Source organism: Glycine max, chromosome 15, assembly GCF_000004515.6.
Source record: "Glycine max cultivar Williams 82 chromosome 15, Glycine_max_v4.0, whole genome shotgun sequence".
Taxonomy (NCBI): Eukaryota; Viridiplantae; Streptophyta; class Magnoliopsida; order Fabales; family Fabaceae; genus Glycine; species Glycine max.
The window spans coordinates 1,549,008-1,569,454 of record NC_038251.2 but is presented as its reverse complement, the minus strand read 5'-3'; the positions used below and the strand labels follow the sequence as shown (position 1 = coordinate 1,569,454).

General features: G+C 30.9%; 1 protein-coding gene and 1 long non-coding RNA gene across 5 annotated transcripts; one reads left to right on the top strand and one right to left on the bottom strand.

The window, feature by feature from the left end:
- Positions 1-11,655: 11,655 nt before the first annotated feature.
- On the bottom strand, positions 11,656-14,479 carry LOC100790655 (uncharacterized). Of its 2 annotated transcripts, XR_005888729.1 has the most exons (5): positions 13,742-14,479; positions 13,179-13,404; positions 12,626-12,751; positions 12,241-12,328; positions 11,656-12,064 (listed from the first exon to the last, which is right to left on the bottom strand). It is a non-coding gene; the product is annotated as an uncharacterized lncRNA (long non-coding RNA). The 2 variants fall into 2 exon arrangements; XR_418233.4 differs by lacking the exon at positions 13,179-13,404.
- Positions 14,480-16,151: 1,672 nt separating this feature from the next.
- On the top strand, positions 16,152-20,419 carry LOC100789597 (putative pentatricopeptide repeat-containing protein At5g65820). Of its 3 annotated transcripts, XM_003546910.5 has the most exons (3): positions 16,152-16,295; positions 16,351-18,555; positions 19,822-20,419. In XM_003546910.5, the coding sequence occupies exon 2, from the start codon at positions 16,442-16,444 to the stop codon at positions 18,404-18,406; it is 1,965 nt and encodes a 654-aa protein (XP_003546958.1). In that variant the 5' UTR covers positions 16,152-16,295; positions 16,351-16,441; the 3' UTR covers positions 18,407-18,555; positions 19,822-20,419. The 3 variants fall into 3 exon arrangements, with proteins under 3 accessions (XP_003546958.1, XP_006597172.1, XP_014623672.1); XM_006597109.3 differs by having other exon boundaries at positions 16,159-18,555; positions 19,587-20,419; XM_014768186.2 differs by having other exon boundaries at positions 16,159-18,571.
- Positions 20,420-20,447: the final 28 nt, after the last annotated feature.

Below are 20,447 nucleotides of genomic sequence, written 5' to 3'. Positions count from 1 at the left end.
CATCACTTATTAACAATCAACGTCCAATTGTGGCCTGGGGATCAAAAACAACAATACATCTTTCATGGAGTTGACATTCAATCAAAATATAATTTGTTAACGGGTCAACGTCTAATTGTGGCATGGGGACCAACATTACATGATTTTACAAGATAGAGGGACCAAATTTAAAACTGGAGATAAACTGAGAAACCAAATTTACAATTTTACCTAATTATAATTATATTAATTTTTATTATGATAATTAATAATAAGTATTAAATATTTTATTACTTTTCATTTGTTTTATAATTAAGATGTATAATTTATTTCCATATGTTAAAAAGATATATTAATATTTTAAAAAGATAATATTAAATATTAAGTGATACACAAATTATTATTATGTTATAAAAAAAGTTAATAATATTATTTTATGTTAATAATAAATAAAAGTAAAGATAATAATTTTTAACTAAAATATGTTAATAAAACTTAATAAAAGTTTGGTGGATAGATTTAAATTAGGATAATAAATCAAAAAAAAACTATGAAACCAAACTAAACTAAATAAAAAAAAATCCTCTTATTTTTTCTCAATTCAAATTTTAAATTTTTTCATTTTTTTTTCCTTCAATCCAAGTACGTGGCGAGTCGCGTTGGTGTACGTGGATGTGTTGTTTTCCTTTTCCAGTTGAGGTTGAGACATTTGTCAAGGCGTTAATCATTGAAGAATTCACGTGTGTGCTTCTACAACTACTGTACCAGCCAGAACCAACCATACTTGTCTTCTTCCCATTTTAATTCCGTGGGCGACTTTCATGTAACAACAATGTTTTCGGTGCAAATCTTGTACAATTTCTAAGACTGGAAAATGATGATGATTTTATAAGTCCTTGTTTTAAAATTATATAACCAATTCTAATATTCTTCAATAACAAACTTACGTTTTAATATAAAATATGTAATTTATATTAATTAATTTTTATACACGTCTAATTATATTCAGTAATTTGAGTACATTCAATAGTTCAATGATCCATTTCAACCAATTATTAATTAGACGAGCTAGCTAGCCCTAAAACAACTTGGTCACCAGAAAAATTCATTCAAATACACTGCTTTTATGATAGAGAATACATTCCTACGGTTAGAACTTCGGCTTTTATTCATGGGCTAAAATATTGAAAAAGAAGAAGAAAGAAAACTGATCATTCATAAGCTATGTATAGAAGAATGTTAGGGATTTTAACAGAGTTATACATATTTCAAACGAATAGTCTCAGAAATTGACTAAAAACAAACTATATAACTTTACGTACTAAAATTGCTGAATTTGAAACTAAATTCAATTGATGTGTACAATTATCAAACGTGTGAACATTTGTGTGAAATAATTATGTAAAACTAGTTTTAAGAAAATAATAATGAAAGCAGGAACGTATACCAGTCTTCAAAATATACATCTGATTTTAAAATATAGATTAATACCTGTTTTTTTAGATTTTGCAATTCAGTTTACTTGGTATAACAATGAATAACATTTTAATCAAAGAAGTTATAAGGTTGATTTAATTCTTAGAAAGATGAATTTAAGAGTTGAAAGAATAAATAAAAAATCGTAAATCCGAATATCTCATATATATATATATATATATATATATATATATATATATATATATATATATATATATATATATTACCAACTTAATTTTATAAAATAAAACCAATAGAAAAATAAACTAAATATATAATACATAAAATTTTGGATACGGTTTTTATTAGACTAGTTAGTATATAAAAAGTTAACACAATTGTTGTATTTTTCTCCCCAAGTGAGAGAATTTAAAATTATCCTTTATCATTTTGAACTTAATACACTTGATAATATTCTCACTAACTATTTTTCAGATAACACAAAGTTTCTTTAGTACAAATGGATATCACAAGAGAAGATTAAACAATAATTTAAGCTACGAAAAATACAAAATGGTTCCATTATTTGATAAGGATGCTGTACCTCCTCAATTATTTGGCTTGTTTGTACTTTAATTAGGTGGTCATATATTAGCCACTATTGAAGTTAAAATAACCTATAATTAGGCCAAATTTTATTCCACTTTCCTCGTTCTTCCACCATCATCCTGTCTTGGGCCAATGCTATTACTTAATTGCATGTGTAAAATTATGATTTGATAATCTTCACAATTGACAATATTTTATTCTAAAAAAAGAATTGATAAGATTTTGGAGTATAAGAATATTTTACCTAATTTAATTTTTTAAGAAAAGTAGTTAATTTAGTTAAAAATTAATTTTTTTAATTTGTATTATTTTTTAAAATTATTATTGAAACTCTGTAATTTTATACTTTTCACTTAATTATTTTCTATCTAATAAATTAATGTGTTTTAGACTCTTTCTCTAATCTTATAAGAGAGAATAATTTTTCTTATTAATTTGTAACATTTATTGAAAATTAATTAAGAGTATTTTGATAAAAAAAATAATTAATGTAAAAATAACTTGAAATATTATTATAAAAAAGACAAAAAAATAATTTTAATTTTAATTTCTCAAACTAAAAGGTTTATTTTTATAGTCTCCTTAATAAAATTATGAAGCCTTTGATAAATAATATTTTCTCTCGTCTTACTTGTCTGATCCAATTACCTAATTTATCAAGATGAAGAAAAATAATTAACCTAATTTATAACAATAAATATGCCTTAAATTATATTTGTTTTTAAACTACCATTGTCATTAGTATGACTCTTTCTCTACTATAATTGTTTGTCATTTGATAATAATAATTTCTCTTTTAATTAGGAATATGTTAGTCCAGAAATATTTAATACAATTATTATTATGAATTGAGTTTTATAAAAAAGATAAATATTATTATAAAAAAATAAATAAGATAAGTATTATTTCTAATTTGAATCTTATAAATAAAATTGGAGAAAGTATATAATACTAAAAATACATAGATTATAAGATTAAATTGTTTTTGTTTTTGGTACAATTGTTAAGTTGTTTATTACATAAATAAATAAATAAAAATGTACTACTCTCACAATCTTCTCTCAATTCACAAAATGAAGATTTTTCAAAAATTAAAAAAAATTATATTGTTGTTGAAGTGGCTATAAATATAATGAAATTTTATACAGCAATATGAGTTTTATTTTATGTTTGTGTAAACACAAAAATAATCACACCATTTTAAGTCTAAACTATTATTTGCTAAAAAATATTTTCATTTTAAAGTGGTGATTGTATAAGTATTATTTGTCTAGAAAAGTAAAATTTAAGGAATCTTATTAATCAGTATTCTTTAATTAATACCCTTAATGCACTTGTTAGCCTTTGGCTTAAGGTAATAGTTATATGTATTATTATTAAATTAAATGAGTGTGATGGTACGCCTCGCGTTTTGTGTTTCTGCTGTAGTCAGGTCCGGTTGGTCACTAGGAAACGCATCATATTATTGTTACCTGCTCTGCTCCCTGTCTCTAATCTCTATGCGTTTTAATTTAGGATTACAATAATACAGGATCTATCATTGTTAATTTTAAATTTACTTTTTAAAAGATAAAAATATTATTTGCAATACTTCAATATGTGTGTATGCCATTTGAGTATTTGTCTTTTTTTTTTTTTTTTTTGTTTTTGAAAAATTGAACATTTTTAACTTTTTTACAAAGTAAATTAAAATTAGGTTAAATTACTAGTTTTGTTGTTGAAGAATTGAACATTTATAACTGTATCACAAAGTAAATTAAAATTAGGTTAAATTACTAGCTTAGTATCTTTATTATTAAAATTTTAACTTGTAATTTTCAAAACTGATATCACGTTATTTTTGTCTAATTTGCGAGAAAAAAGTCAACTTTTTTTTATATATTACATAATATAAAAAATTGGTATAATTATCATGTAAGAAATCTTCCTAAAAATATAACAATGATTAAATTATGTAATAATGAGATAATTTACATTGGTGTAAGTTTTTTTTATAGCTACACTAGTGTAAGTTGATTTTTTTTTCTTAGAAAAAGTTATATATTAAAAATATATATAATTTAGGAGTAATATCATATATAATGAAAGGTATTGTCTAAGTATAGAGATCATTAGAATAAATTGTCCCTTTAAACAAAATGTTCTAGCTCTTTCTATATAATTAAGAATCAAACTCTTTATAATATATTTATTGTTTCCTCATAAAAAAACATATTTTATTTGTTAAATATTATAATTTATAAATCCCTTCCTTCGTCAATCTTATATCTCATATAACATATTATGGATTATGTTAAGCATATAATTTTGTAAAACAATTGTCATGAACACAATCACTCTTCCTAATACACACCCACAACCATGATTATATGCCCATGGTAAAAAAAAAAAAAGGTTGCAAGTGGCATAATCCTATACCACCAATTTAAAAGGAATGTCTTGAGTTATATATAATCGATTATGCATTAAAATGAATGTCAAAGGCATATAATCATTATACATTATGCAATAAAAAATATTTATGAAAAATAAGGGATAAAAACATGCATTTAATAAGGGGTAAGATGAGAATTTAGTTTATGAATGTATTTCTTTTTTTCATTTTTCGTTTAACTATTAACTGATTCTAATTTAAATGTTTCTATATTTCATTTCAATGAAACAATTTTACTTAATTTCTATTATATTATTTATTTAGACTTTCATAATTCTTTTTCCAACTTTACACAGTGAAGCATCGATCGATGATGTATACAGAGAGGTGGCGTGAAAGGGGAATCTGGAATCTTTATGACGCATTGCGGCTCAATCTGGTGTTGCGCGGACCACAGGGTTAAATGTCACAATCCCTGGAAGCAGGAGTCGTCGTTGTACACAATTAATGGTTGCCATTCAAATGAAGAACGCTTCAAAGAAGAAGAAGAAAACCACACAGGATTAATGTATACAAAAGGCATCATTGTAAAAATGATTTTATATTTTGTTATTCATATATGGATACGTTGTTAAATACTAGTATTTATTAGTTGTTAAGACTTAAGAAGGTTATGCTGAGTTCAGTCCTTTTATAAAAAGCAACTCCTTGAGATGATAGCAAGGGTCGCGTTTTCATCCTTTCTCTTGTTTTTTGCTTGTTTCTTTTTCGAGTACTTTTTATAGATGATCTTTTTCCGTCCTTGAAAGTTCTTTAATTTTATTAATTTAAAGAACCAGATCCATGCAAAGATATGGGTTAAGAATGCATTATTCCTGAATTGATTAAGAATAAATTGGTGACCGTGGCCCACTACTCAAGTGTGATCATCGGACAGCAACAACGTACTTAACCTTTCAAGGCAACATAAAAAGAAAAATAAGTGTCAAGAGGAGAATGCTTCATTTGTATGCATCACATGGTACATGTTGTAAATTCGTCCTAAACCGTAGTGCTGTGGAGTCAATTCAATTGAATGGCAACCATTAATTGTGTCCATTAGACAAGGTATCTATTCTAGTTCCATGTGTACTGCAAAAGAGAAAGGAAAAGTAGAAACTCGAATTAGCTGATCTTAAAAAGTTAAATTATTGGTCCGAATAAAAACTATCCATCGACTTAAATTCGGATCAATACAATATATGAAATGAATGGATCGAGGGATGAATTTGAATTATTTATTTACAGTACGTGTAACACATGTTGTTGCACTATTACTGATCACCTGCAGCGACTAAAAAATCTTGAGAAGAATTGAGGTTTTATTTGGAAAACATGGCATCTTTATTTAGAAAAAAAAGGGGAAGGAATCTGACAAGAAGTGTTTGATTGAAGAAAAAGGGTGAGAAAAGCTAGCAGAGAGTGACCTAGCTCATACATCAAAACCGTCTTTTGGACCTCTCATGTCTTGTAGTTGTCCACACAACGCGGCTTTCAATCTCGCTTTCATTACCTTTGGCACTTTAATTTGCTACTAGGTGAGCATGAACATGAGCACGAGCTAGAGAAGTAAAGAATCATGTTTGAGCAAGAATAGACATATTATATTTTAAATATAATTTTTTACTTTATAAACACAATCGACTCATTCTTAGTGATTTTTCAAATATGTTACATAAAATAAATTAAGTTTTAAAAAAAACATTAAAAAAATGTAAAAAATGACATCTGTGTGAGTGATGAGCATAATAATGTGTTATTTTCTGGCACGTTTTCTAACAATAAAATCGATCGTCTTAGCTTACACTGGCACCAAAGATGACTACTCCAATCCAACAACTTGAAACCATTTAACTTTGGGTTTGTGGGAGACCCCACCCCACCCATTCCTTTTATCTAGTATTATATTACCATCATTGATAAGATCACTTGCGATCCCCACTACTATTGCTAGTTTTTATTCTTCCTTTCATTGATTGCACCCATCACCCTGTCTTTTTGATTGTTCTTAGTGTAGTGACCTTTTTTGTTTGCTTTTATGTGAATAATTGACTCATGCGCCGCTATAGTACCAAGAGTGTATGTGTGTGTGCATGATAATTAATGGGATCCACATTTAGACTATGGTGTCTTAATTTGTTGCTTGGAAGAAAAAGAGGCTCTCTCTCAGGGACAATAAACGACTAGTGCTCTCATCCTTGGATATGGTAATGCATGTGTAGTTTCAGAACACGTGTTAACGTTGCATGACCACGTTAAAATTCGAAATTATTAACTGCTTATATTCGGATTTATTTTATATTGAGTTTATTATTTTGATAATCTTATTTGTACATATGTTGTTTAAGTACACAAAAGAGAAAACAATTATGTAAACTTATTTGTTTCTGTCAAAACTTGAGCTAAACAAAACTACAATGCGAGTATGTGACCTTAAACAATGGAAATAGATATTTTTAACAATTTTTTTTCTTCCCTTTGAAATATTTAGTCAATATTATAGGTTTAATTCATAAATTTAATGACGATAGGATGACATAAAAATAAGGAATGATTATATTCTAACAACAAAAAACTTCAAACACATAATCAATAATTCTTTTTTTTCATCTATATCTTTACATCACACTAAATCATCAATAGTTTATCTTTCGTCTTTTTCTTTCTCTTTTAAGTTGTACACAATTTAAGATTGCACAAGAAACATTTTTCAAAATGAAATTACTGACTAAAAGACAAAGGCAATTTAATGACTAAGTTATTTTGATTAGGAACTAGTTAAAGATTATTCATATATCCTCATTGGCTGTAATTCGGTTAATTGTCAATACAATATGAGTTTATTGGAAAGAACTCGAGTTGATCCTTGTCGAATATATTTTTAGTGAGAGAAAATTTTTTAAGTATGATTAAACTCTAAATTAAGAATTGATTTCCTCATGATCTTATCAAGAAACTAAAAATCCTAATTAATTATTGTGGTTGAAAAAAAAAATATTTCCATACATGTACATGTATGAGTCTTTTGTGAGTCAAGGTTCGTGGCTTGAATTGCTTTCCGTCCCCAAAAGATCGATCTTCCACAATGGAAGACCAAAAATTGGTCTTGACCTAAATCAATTACTTTTTTTTTACCATGTATGATTGCTTTTTAAGAGTTGGCCTGCTTTGAATTTGATGATATGTCTAGCTAATTGTGTTTTGTTCTAAATTAAGTCAATTCTAGATCAAGAAAACAAAGATTCTCTCTTGAATGTACACACATATTCTTAACATTTTATTAAAAGAAAAAAATATCTTAGAATGGTCATGTCCTGATTTTGATTGTGTCACTTTGGATTAATCTTCTCATCATAATTTTTACATGTAATAAAATCGACTCAAGATCCCAAAGATCTCCTTTACGCTGCGACTTTGCGAGGATCAGAATTATTTGCGCCTACATATATACTGTGTACGCATTGTTCTTCTCTCTCCACGCTTATTTCTAGTTCTAGTTAATTAGGTCGTTATTCCATGATTTCTAATATTATCTAAAGCAAGCTAACACATTCATGGAAGACAACTGTATGCTTTTTCCCTTTTGCATGCGAGAGATATTATTAGTTATTTCTTCCCAATAGTAGTGAAATTTAATACTAAAAATGAAAAAGAAATTAAGTATCAAGAAACAAATCAAGAAATTGATAACGACTCACTATCGATAACACTTTTCTAACAAAATACAATGCTTCATAAATTTACTGTGCCTCTCGCGAAATCAAAACTCGTAGTTTTTTTTTAAAGCAGGAAAAATCATCAAACTTCAAGAGCATATATTATATACAGAGGTATTTATATATATCTCTCCTTAAAGATACGAGTAATAATTTAAACTCAATCTTTATACAAAACTCGCGAGATTTTATTTTATTCCACTTAACCAATACTTTCGAGTTCAAAAGTGGTGCAACCTGTAGCCTGTAGGGTTACGTGAAAAAATTAAATTTGAATTAGACTCAATCTAACTTGTCAAATTAATTAATCCCTATAAGTATCGGATCACCACAGCACAGTATCCTCGATTTTGTTCTAATACCTTATCAATATGCATGTTTAGATACTTCAATAAGGATTAAAGTGAAATGAAATCAGATGATGGTGAGATGTCTTGAATTTTGTTCATTCATCGTCCCGATCATTCTAACTCAACCCAATACGCTGTAAATCAAAATTTAAAAGAAAATAACAAGTGAGATTTGTGGTAAGAGCGGAGGGTTTGGACGAGGTTTTGTACTAATTTTCTAAAGCTAAATATGGTCATGCTCTCTAATATATACTTTATTTTTGTATTTTTTTTGTTTCTTGATATTTGAAATTTTTTGTCATAAGAGAAAATATAAAATTTGTTAAAATTATAGGGAACAAATACAAAAATTCTAAAGCTATAAGGAATAAATAAAAAATACTAACTTATCCTTGGAGCACATGTGCCAATATATGTTATATGCTAACATGTTAATACTAAATTGACCGAGCTAACAACAAGAATCTATGATAAAAAAATTTCAAATATAAGGAAGTTAAAATAAAGAAATTTTTTTTAAAAAAATACAAAACTATTATATATATATATATATATATATATATATATATATATATATATATATATATATATATATATATATCATGAAACACAAACCTATTTTAGCCATTTTTTAAAAGTGAAAAAGAAAACTCTTTCACTGTCAAATTAATAAGAATATTAAATGTATTAATATTTTTTCATTTTACTTCATGTCATCCTTTTTTACGAATCCAAACAACAAACAAGGCTTAATACATTGTAACTTCAAAAATATGTTTTTTTTTAAATCCGCAAAAGATAAAAAAATATTAATAAAAAGGATATAAAAGATGACCAACACAAATTATTGTTTCAATTATCCTACACCTCATATTGAATTGATTACATCATATTTATCAAAATATCGATGCAAATATTCATTAACTGTCCATAACAAAATATGATATTTAATTTCCATTGTTACAAATTGTCTCCAATCAAAACATTCTAGAATATGTGATTACCCACTTAGTCTTCTATTTCTGTTATGCAAAAATATGTTCGTTTAATGTACTATTTCATTTGAACTTAGATTTTTTTAGTGCCTTTTCTTCAATTAGCAGTAGTTTTGCAGCACAATGCTTAAATAATCAGAGAACTTTTTATATTTGATTTAATTACTTTACATATGTGCTTCTAATTTTTTTGTTTTTCTTGTAGGCAATGACCCTTATGTGTCATTGGAGTGTTTTTTTTTCCAAACAAATACGACTTAATTTTGAGGCACCAATTTTCCATGCTAACACCTTTAGTTTTGTGCTATTGACTTTTATTATGATAAGAAGAAACCTCTTACTAGCAAATATCATCAATAAGATTTGTTGTCGCCTCCAATAGTTAAAATTTGGTGGTTTAAGTTAGTAAGGAACTGTTGCTGGCCTTAGTTTGATGTGACAACTTTGTTAAGGCTATGATTGGGAATTGGGATCAACATGTCATAAAAGGGAAGTTGAGTGAATATGGATAAATAAACAAGGTTTAAGACAAAGAAAAACGAAATGGTTTGTCTCAATTAAAAGAAAAAGAAAGGTTCCTTATAAAGCAAAGGGAAGGCAAATAACACCAACGACAATGATCAATGAAGGCACAAGAACACTACTGTTTTGGCACACTCAATATATTATTTTCCTTTCTTTCAAATTTATCGAAACCAAACATATGTAGACTCATCAAAACCTAACCTTTGGATTTTCTTTTCCCTCCTCCAGGTATTATTATTTGTTGGATAAATAACTATATATTATCTCTGAGTCTAAATATAAGACTCTTTTAATCAATTCATATCCTTTAAGAAAATTGATTTATTTAATTAACATTAGATTTGTTAGTAATTTGTATTATTTTTTAAAATCACCCTTAGAATTATTGAAATTCATCATCTTTTTCTTTCCATTTAATTACTTTCTACCTAATTAAATAATATGTGTTAGTTTTCTCATCTAATCCTAATAAGGGAGAGAATATATTTATCTTTTTAATTCATAACATTTATTTAATTAAGGATATTTTAGTAAAAAACAATTAATGTAAAAGAGAATTTATAAAAAATCTTATAAAAAGAAATAAATAATTTTTTTAAAAAAACTTATATTTAGAGACGAAAGACGAAGGTTGTAATTAGTACAACAATGGATAATTATACATAACTTTCCTCTTTTAGAAACCAAACCTCAAAGCCACATATAAATTATAGTTCTTATGATTTTGATGAAATTCGCCAAGTAGATTTGTGCCTACGAACCATTTAAAAAAGAAAGACATGCAAAAAGATTACAGATTTCTTACATTATTTTAATCTTTAGCTCTTTGCAGTATTTTATTGAGTATGTGATATGATACCCGATAAATGTGGTGCTTTCGGCCGTTTATGAATCAAAACTGAGGAAGAATAAGATACTCTCTTGAGATACAATAATGCTTTCCTTTGAAGTTTGATACACTTTTGGAAGTTTAGTAAAATAAAATTTGATATAAAATACTCTGGGAGTAAGCAATTGCATAGACGCTGTAATTCAAGCATCATATGATACAGATGCATTGTATAAACACAAAAATAGCTTAGCAGATTATATATATATATACAAAAAAAATAGGAGCTAATTTTTTTTTGGTGCCAACTGATGGTGTTAGTCTTGGTATGGAATAATGGTTTTGATTTTTCGGACTCATATTTGTACCTCACTTCCAAAGCAAAAGCCTTCCTATTGCATGAAATAATGAATAAAAAGTGAACTTTAAAAATTAAAACAAATGATAATTGAGATGAATACATACATATTATTTTTCACTTTCTATTTCTAAAGCTGAACATGCACATCCATATGTCTAACAAATATACAGGTTGCTTTGAGCCTAAACCAGTAAACACACCTTCACCGGGCCCACAGCATAAAATTAGACAATCAGATTCTTCTGAATTAATGGAGGGGAGGTACAGCAACTTTAAGCTCACAACTCTGCTACTCTACTTCAGTGAATAACCAGTGTAAAGCACTAGTTTTTCTAATTTGTACTACTTTAGTTTGCTAAGACCAATTCCACATACGATAACAACACAAACAGAAAAACAAAAATAATTATAAATGCTCCAACGCTTCATCCATTATCAAGTTAAATCTCACACTGGTGTCACTAGATAACCTGGACCCACTCTTTATTACTGAGCCTAGCTAGAATTTCATTTAACAATAGTGTTAAAAAGAGATTGTTATAATGACCAACTCATTATCAATCCCCTTCACATGATGAATCAATTAACAAATGTCCTTTTGAAGGAAATAAAAAATTACATGCCCTAGTTCTCATACATAACTAACATTCAAATTTTTCTAATAACTTGCATGCACAATGAAGTCTCAAACCTCCCGTATCACTTTAGACCGCCTCTTTCTTGCTTACTGCTGCTATGACTTTGCTCTACATAAATTAGCATCGGAATGAGACAGAAAAGGAACCAGTGTTTGGATCTTTGACTGATTTAAAGTTGTCTACACTCATCCCAAAGCGGCCCAGGACAGAATTGCCCATTTCTTTCAGTTTTGCTGCATCAAAATATACTCAATAGTCAATATCACTAGTCACAAAATAAAAGAAGAAGAAGAAGAAGAAATAATGATGATGATACAGGGAATGCAATGAAAGCAAGCCTATGCACCACCCTACAACTTTTTTTTATAAATATTAAAAATACAAGAGAAAGATAAAAAAACAGACTAACCAATCATTTCCTCCTTCATCTTTTCTCGTTTTTCTGCAGCAAGGGGCTCTAGTCGCTGAATGGCTTACGAATGAATGAAGATGGAATTCTGTAAGAATCAGAAAGCTATTAGTGTGGTAAATACACAGTCGTCCAATTGTACATTAAGGACCAAAATAAAGGGATAATTACAAGAAGCTCCCTTAGGTGAGTACTCATTACACTTGACACATTTCTTATTTGAGAAATTACGCCTCCCTTACTTTGTTAATTACAAATAGCAATATAGTAGGAATCCTAAAGTAGGGACATAAGGTAAGGGACGAACAGTGCCAAATGTGAAAGTGCAACCCTCAGAGAAGGTTGGTATAATTACCCTCCACCCTATTATAAAATTTGAACTCACCAGCAATGGCCTCTTCAAAATCTCAAGCTTTTCATGAGCTTCTCCTCTTCTTACCAGAGCTTTAACGCAAACAGGATTCAGTTCTAATGCTTCTGTGCATTCTTTAATTGTGTTATCATATTTTCCCTGTGGCATACTTAACACGTGTTAAAGAAAAGCAAGTAAACATAACAAATGGGGCACAAAAATGATGTCAGCATAAAAAAATGCGAAATCCCATAGTAGCTTTATATGGGATAAAAATGGTCAAGATGTCAGCATACATTATTAAAAAATAGAAACAATGGTAATAATACAAGATAAAGTATCTAGCTTCAATTCTTATTGTCTCTAGCAGTTTGCTATAACAGAGTCCCTCTTGATTGAAGCAGGATCAGGTTTTGCTCGGATTTATTACATTAGGGAATAATAAATATGCACATAACATACCCATGCTAATTTTGGCAAATTAAATTTGAACTCTACAAGAAACTTGGTTGATGCTCATCGACAAATATTTAACTGTTTTTAAAACATGTGAAATTGCTTATGATTGGGTCATCATAATGCTTACATTTCTAAGGGTGTCTCATTTCCCTTAAACTTATCATGAGTATTAAGTTTAAGCTTCTGTGTTCAGTCCTGCTGCTGCTCATGGCTGTTTCTTGGGACTATCAATTTCTGGTATGCAGGTAGCTTTGCAGCATGCTTTACTTTTTCATGGTCTTTGTTACACCTCAACTTTTATGGTTTTTAGGATGTCTTACCCTCCCCCGAGTTGTACTTTCCCTCTCCTTTCTCTATCATTTATTTAATTTAAAATTAGTAATACTTTATATTGAGCAAATAATAGTTTATAAACAAAACACAGAATAATTAATTTTTAGTTTTTTATTCTTCAAGAACAGCATGTAACAGAAAACAAAACCAACTTTGAATTTCAACCTATAAATCTGAACTCTGAAGTGAAAGCAAAAACATAGAAAGGTCAAGGACCAAGCTAGATCACTATTCATAAGCCATCAAGCAAAATCATTTTGAGATTAATAGGTTATTCTGGTAGACTGTGTGGAAGAGCATACCACAGGAATGTAATGACAAATGCTAATCTCATCAACAGGATAAAGAAGACCATACCAGTTTAAGAAAGCACCCACCACTGTTTGAATGGCATATTGAACGTATTTCGACAGATGAAGGCATGTCTGGTGCTACTTGTAAAGCAAGTTCATATTGCGATAACACCTCTTCATACTTCCCATCTCCAAAAAGCTTGTTCCCTTTTACCTTTGCATCATTTGCTTGATCCAATGCTTTCTGTCACATAAACCAATAGCATTCACTCAATACTCTCTTTTCATGCACAAGGTGATTAGTACACACAAATTTCTTAGTTTGGCGAATTCCAGTGTCTCGAGTCTCAAAACACAAGATTTCTCTCCGCACATAACCATGATGCTCCAATATTTTATCCATAATAGGCAATTAGTCAGACAATTGACCACATGAGCCAAGTATAGGACAAGAGGAGTGCCGAATGGGAAATGGATTCTTTAATTCACGCATTCGTGAATTTGAACCTTTGAATTAAATTTATCAAGATAAATTATGAGTGGTCTGATTTATATTTAACTGTTGCCATAAGCTGAATGCATGAATGCAGAAATTTTCCATTTGCAGGGAATCCCCCAAGTGCTAGTTAACATTCTCTAACAACTCACACCACAGTCTCTACTAATGATTAAAATTTATTGAAAATCATTCCTACACAATTTTGTGATTCTCGTTTCTCAATAAATTTCAGCAACTAACTAGAAACTAGTCTACAAATTACTTTTGAAGTAATTATTCATGGCAAAAAAATCTTTAATGACATTCCAATTAAATTGATTACATAACGTAAAAAAAAAAAAACGTAACTGCCAAAAAAAAATACTGCAACAATCAGAAAGACCTAAAAACAAAACCCTTAATTTCGAAACGGAACCTGCCTCGATTCTTCTTCATTGATCGTGGCATTATTCTCGGATGATTCGGTGCTCCGAGGAACATCGTGTTCTGGCTCTTGCTCCGTCTGCTGCTGTTTCTCGGCGTGATTCTGTTCTTCCCGGCTGCCGGATCCGCCGTCTTCGCCGTCGGATGCGTCGTTGCCGGATTACTTTATTTTATAACTAGGATTGTTATTAAAATACATTTGGTTGTAAGTTGTTAAAGTATTCATTCTAAAAAAATGAGTACAAGTTAACAAAATTCTAAATAGATATAGATATATAGACCCATTCTACGAACTATTTTAATCATTAATAATAACTTTGTGATGTGATTACAAAAATGAGACTATCCAAACGGAACGTATATTTTTACAATAAGTTTTCTCTTAAACCGAGTGAAAAGTGGTTGTAGATAAGCTCAACACGTTTTTTTTTCGACAGATCAGACTTGAGGGATATTATTTTTCAATGTAAAAACTTGTATTACATCCAAATTATAGAGTTCAGTTTGTTTGTGAGGAGACAAGCCAATGTTATTACTCACTCACTAGCTAGAGTGACAACTTTCCATGCAAAAATCTCAAGTTTTTTCATTAGATATCCTCGTCTATCTTCCAAACTATCATGAATGAAACGCTATGATTATGTTTTCGTAACCAAAAAAAAAGCGAGTGTAAGGTTTTTATGTTTTGTATTTTGTGATATGAAGGCATCTATCGTATGGTGTCTTTAGGAATGATTGCGATGAGGCATTATGCACCACTATAACATATGAAGCATAAAAGGCTAAAGTTATTCTCGTTTGAGGGCAAATCGGATAGATAAGCAAAGCTGAAAAGGATGGAGGTGCAGAAAAATTATGCTAGGGATAAATGTCTAGAACCCTAGTTGCTCAATAACGCAAAAGAGGGCTCCATATTAGTGTTCAAGTTTATCTATTTCTTTGCAACTTCCACATGTTTGTCTTTTAAATTTGTTCCTATGGGAAAATAAAAAAGCACAAAATGAAATATTGTTAGGGCCAGGGTAAATGCAATCCAAGCCAATCTTTTATTCGAACTATCTTATGTAATTTTTTCTCTTCAAATAAATGAAATATACTTCTTTTTTAAATAAACAAGTAGTTTTGAATTTGTGTTAGTCGATTTTTTTTTATTATCAGATGTGTTACTTGATTCGAAAACCAACAAGAAATTGCAGTTTTCATTGTGACCAATACAAATGTATTTTTTTAACAAGAAATATATAATTTAGTCAAATTTGAGGATATAGTGAAATAAATTAATCTTTTTATTACATTAATTTTTAAATATAAATTGTCCATTGAATTTTTGTCCTAAAAAATATTTGATATTTTTAAAAATAAACAAATACTATAAATATTTCTCTCTATTTAACAAAAAAATATTATACATAATAACCCACTACAAAAATCTTTGTTTTTAAACTTGATTATTTTATCTCTGAATATTGTCTACAGATCACAAAGGAAATTGATCCACGAAGTAAAGTGATAGGGATTTGTGTTTTTTAATAAAGTGGTTTAGAGTTTCATTTCTAATTGATCCACGAAGTAAATTGTGTGGAAAATAAAATATTTATGTTGTGTGCGTTTATAGTTTTTAATGAGTTTTTGAGGAAACAAATTGGTAAGAAAAAAAAGGGAAATTGACGATGTTGGTCTTGATCCCCAATAATAGTTGCAAATGGCAGGACATTTTTGGTGATTTAGGAAGGTCAGCATCTAACCTAGAGTTGCTGGAAAATGCAGCAAAATAAGGGGTTGTGCTGTAGTGAATGCTGATAGTAGATTTTGAAATTTAATTGAGCATACGCAGAAAGAAACATGCATAGATTTTCGGCGCTTTTCTTCAGAAAACGTGCTATTTCCTCCCTTCTATCATTGGTAATCAGACACGAAACCACCGTATGCCATTTCTTCTGTACTACCTCTGAGGTAAGTTCTTCTCGAACCTCTTCACTATTACCACCACCACCACATTGCAATTCAACATTTGACAACCATGGCTGCTTAACAAACCAATTTGGCCTCATTCGTCTCCAAGAGATTTCAATAAATCACACAGACGACCATACCCATGACGAGTTTGCTTCTGATGTGGAGAAGGTATATAGAATATTAAGAAAGTACCATTCTAGGGTTCCCAAATTGGAACTTGCTCTCAGAGAATCTGGAGTTGTTGTGAGGCCTGGATTAACAGAGCGTGTGTTGAGTCGGTGTGGTGATGCCGGGAATTTGGCGTATAGATTCTATTCCTGGGCCTCCAAGCAATCCGGTCATCGACTCGATCACGACGCGTACAAGGCAATGATTAAGGTTTTGAGTAGGATGCGGCAGTTCGGTGCTGTTTGGGCACTGATTGAGGAAATGAGGCAGGAGAATCCTCACTTGATTACGCCCCAAGTGTTTGTTATTTTGATGAGGAGGTTTGCCTCCGCGAGGATGGTTCACAAGGCGGTTGAAGTGTTGGATGAGATGCCCAAGTACGGCTGTGAGCCGGATGAATATGTTTTTGGGTGTTTGTTGGATGCTTTGTGCAAGAATGGAAGTGTTAAGGAGGCTGCTTCACTGTTTGAGGACATGAGGTATCGGTGGAAACCGAGTGTGAAGCATTTTACTTCATTGTTGTATGGTTGGTGTAAGGAAGGGAAGCTTATGGAGGCCAAACATGTGTTGGTTCAGATGAAGGACATGGGCATTGAGCCGGATATTGTGGTTTACAACAACTTGCTTGGTGGGTATGCTCAAGCTGGCAAAATGGGGGATGCTTATGATCTTTTGAAAGAGATGAGGAGGAAGAGGTGTGAGCCGAATGCTACATCTTACACGGTTTTGATCCAGTCACTATGTAAACATGAAAGGTTGGAGGAGGCAACACGTTTATTTGTTGAGATGCAGACAAATGGTTGTCAGGCAGATGTTGTCACGTATTCCACATTGATAAGTGGATTTTGCAAGTGGGGAAAAATCAAAAGGGGTTATGAGCTTTTGGATGAGATGATACAGCAAGGGCATTTCCCGAATCAGGTTATTTATCAGCATATCATGTTGGCTCATGAGAAGAAGGAAGAACTGGAAGAATGTAAGGAACTGGTGAATGAGATGCAGAAGATTGGTTGTGCTCCAGATCTTAGTATCTATAATACAGTCATTAGGTTGGCTTGCAAGTTGGGTGAGGTCAAGGAAGGTATTCAGCTTTGGAATGAAATGGAATCAAGTGGGCTCAGTCCGGGCATGGATACCTTTGTCATCATGATTAATGGGTTTCTTGAGCAAGGCTGTCTAGTTGAAGCTTGTGAGTATTTCAAAGAGATGGTTGGGAGAGGGCTTTTTACTGCTCCTCAATATGGTACCCTGAAGGAGCTGATGAATTCTCTTTTAAGAGCTGAGAAGCTTGAAATGGCCAAAGATGCTTGGAATTGTATCACAGCTTCTAAAGGATGTCAGCTAAATGTGAGTGCATGGACAATCTGGATTCATGCACTCTTTTCAAAAGGACATGTGAAGGAGGCTTGTTCATTCTGTATAGACATGATGGATAAGGATTTAATGCCAAATCCAGATACTTTTGCAAAGCTTATGCATGGTCTGAAGAAATTATATAACAGGCAGTTTGCAGCAGAGATCACGGAGAAGGTAAGGAAAATGGCAGCTGATAGGCAGATCACTTTCAAGATGTATAAACGGAGAGGAGAGAGGGACCTGAAAGAAAAGGCAAAGGAAAAAAAGGATGGGAGGAAGAGGAGGGCGAGACAACGCCAATGGGGTGGAGGCCGTCAGAAATTATAATTTTCATCAGTGAAGCTTGACTTAAAATATGTAGTAATCTCAGAGGAGTCTGATTTCTGGCAAGAATTTGGTCAAGCAAATCAATTGAGTGGAAATTAAATGATCTTTTTTACTGGTCAGTTCATTAGAGGATCTGCTTTTTCTCTGAGGTATCTATACTTACTGGTAAAAATAATTCTTACCATTAGAATCTGTGAGATTAAGAAAAGGAGAGAAATACAAACTGAAATTGAATTCTGAATCTGAAATTCTATTTTTCTTGCTTGATTGAAACAGCAACTGTCAGAATAGCTCTGTTGTGCACTATACTTTTCCTTTTAGCATTTACCAGTTAATGATCAGATGTCCACTGTTGGCAGAATAGCTCTTTTAAAATTTTCTCCCCTCTTTGCCGAATTTATGTGGATTTATTTACCATGAGCATGATTGGCTGAATAACTCTTAAATTTTTCTCCCCTCTTGGAAGAACTTACTTGGATGCATTTACCATGAGTCCATGATTAGCTGAAAGCCTGAAAATAAACATTTTATTATTCACTTCCTTTTTTCAATTTTTTAGTGTAGTCTTGTGAATTTTCCAGTTTCACTGTGCATTGGAGGAGAGGAGTTTGCAATTGACTTGCTCTCCTTTGTATTCATGTTTATGTTGTGCGATGCTAATGATGGTTTATAATACTGGTATTCTTCTGGAAAGCCTGCTTGTCATTAAAATTATCTTCCATCTTGGCATGAATAGATTAGGCTAGACTGATTTTGGTTAACTGAACTTTACACTCATGGGTAGTTTGATGCCCACTTTTATGGGATTTATCACACTTATTTATTGGAAACTTTTACTAAATCTTCTGCTGTTAAATTTATATGGTTCTTTTTCAAAAGTTCATGGAAGATATAATGTATGTCTGTGACACTTGCGTATGGTGTTGCAACTTGCATGTTCTGGTCAGCCAGTGACCAGATGCACTTTGTGAAAATATGATTCTTGTTTGAACAACCTTCATTTACATGAAAGGATCAGCCTAGGGATTTTCTTTCTTTTTGTTTGTTAAAATTGTTACTCCAACAAGTTTGTGTTGTCTTCATTTTCCTTTTCTTCACTCAGGTCTCTTTTGTCTGCCCAAGCATATTTCAGGCATTTTGTGAATTTGAATGCCATTTTTATGTATATCTTCTGGACCAGGTTGTACATTTGGTGGCAGGCAACATGGCTATTGGACAACTTTACAGTCATCTGATGATTCTTATTTTTCATTTGTACTTAACGTTGTTCTGTACCAACATGTTTCCTTGGAGTTTTGATATCCGAACTTTATAGACTCTCCCCTTTTAATCTGGTTTTATTTTTTAAAACTAAAGGTTACTATTACGAGGTTTAAGCTTGATAATCATGACTAACTTTATCCATTGCAATTCAGTGCTCCAGCAACTACGAAGCGACCGGCCAGTTCAAGTGGAAAAGGAGCAAACAAGAAAGCAGGAAACTCAAAGCGATCCCAAACAGAGCAGTATACTTTCTTTTTTCAAGAAAGTTTGAGAACTCCAGAAAAATCACAATGTTCAAAAGAGACGACCCTTTTACAGGATCATTCATCAATGCTAGTTCCCTCATGATGTCAGGATATTGCATTATGCAGTTCTGGTTCTTTTAGTTGAGGGGTTTCACTGTAATCTGGATGCAGGATTGGTTGAAATACCTTGGCGTGTTATGTTTTCCTTGCACTATTGCTACTATAACTAATCAGGTTCACATACAGTTCCGCGCACAATTAATCAGGTTGTGATGGGTAACTCTTGATCTCGGTTGATTGAGATTTCAAACATGCCTAGTTTAAGTGAAAGCTAGTGTAAAATAAGGTGAAGTATGAGAATATAGTTTTTGATAGAACAAAAGTTAGACACAGTATCGTTTTATCTATTCTCGCTTAAAGTAGGCAAAAATGTTGTGAATTAGGACAATTTATGTTTTGCTTTAAAACATGGTACAACGCAATAGAATTTGGATTGGAAAGCGAATCTTCAACTTAGCAATTGATTTTACCGA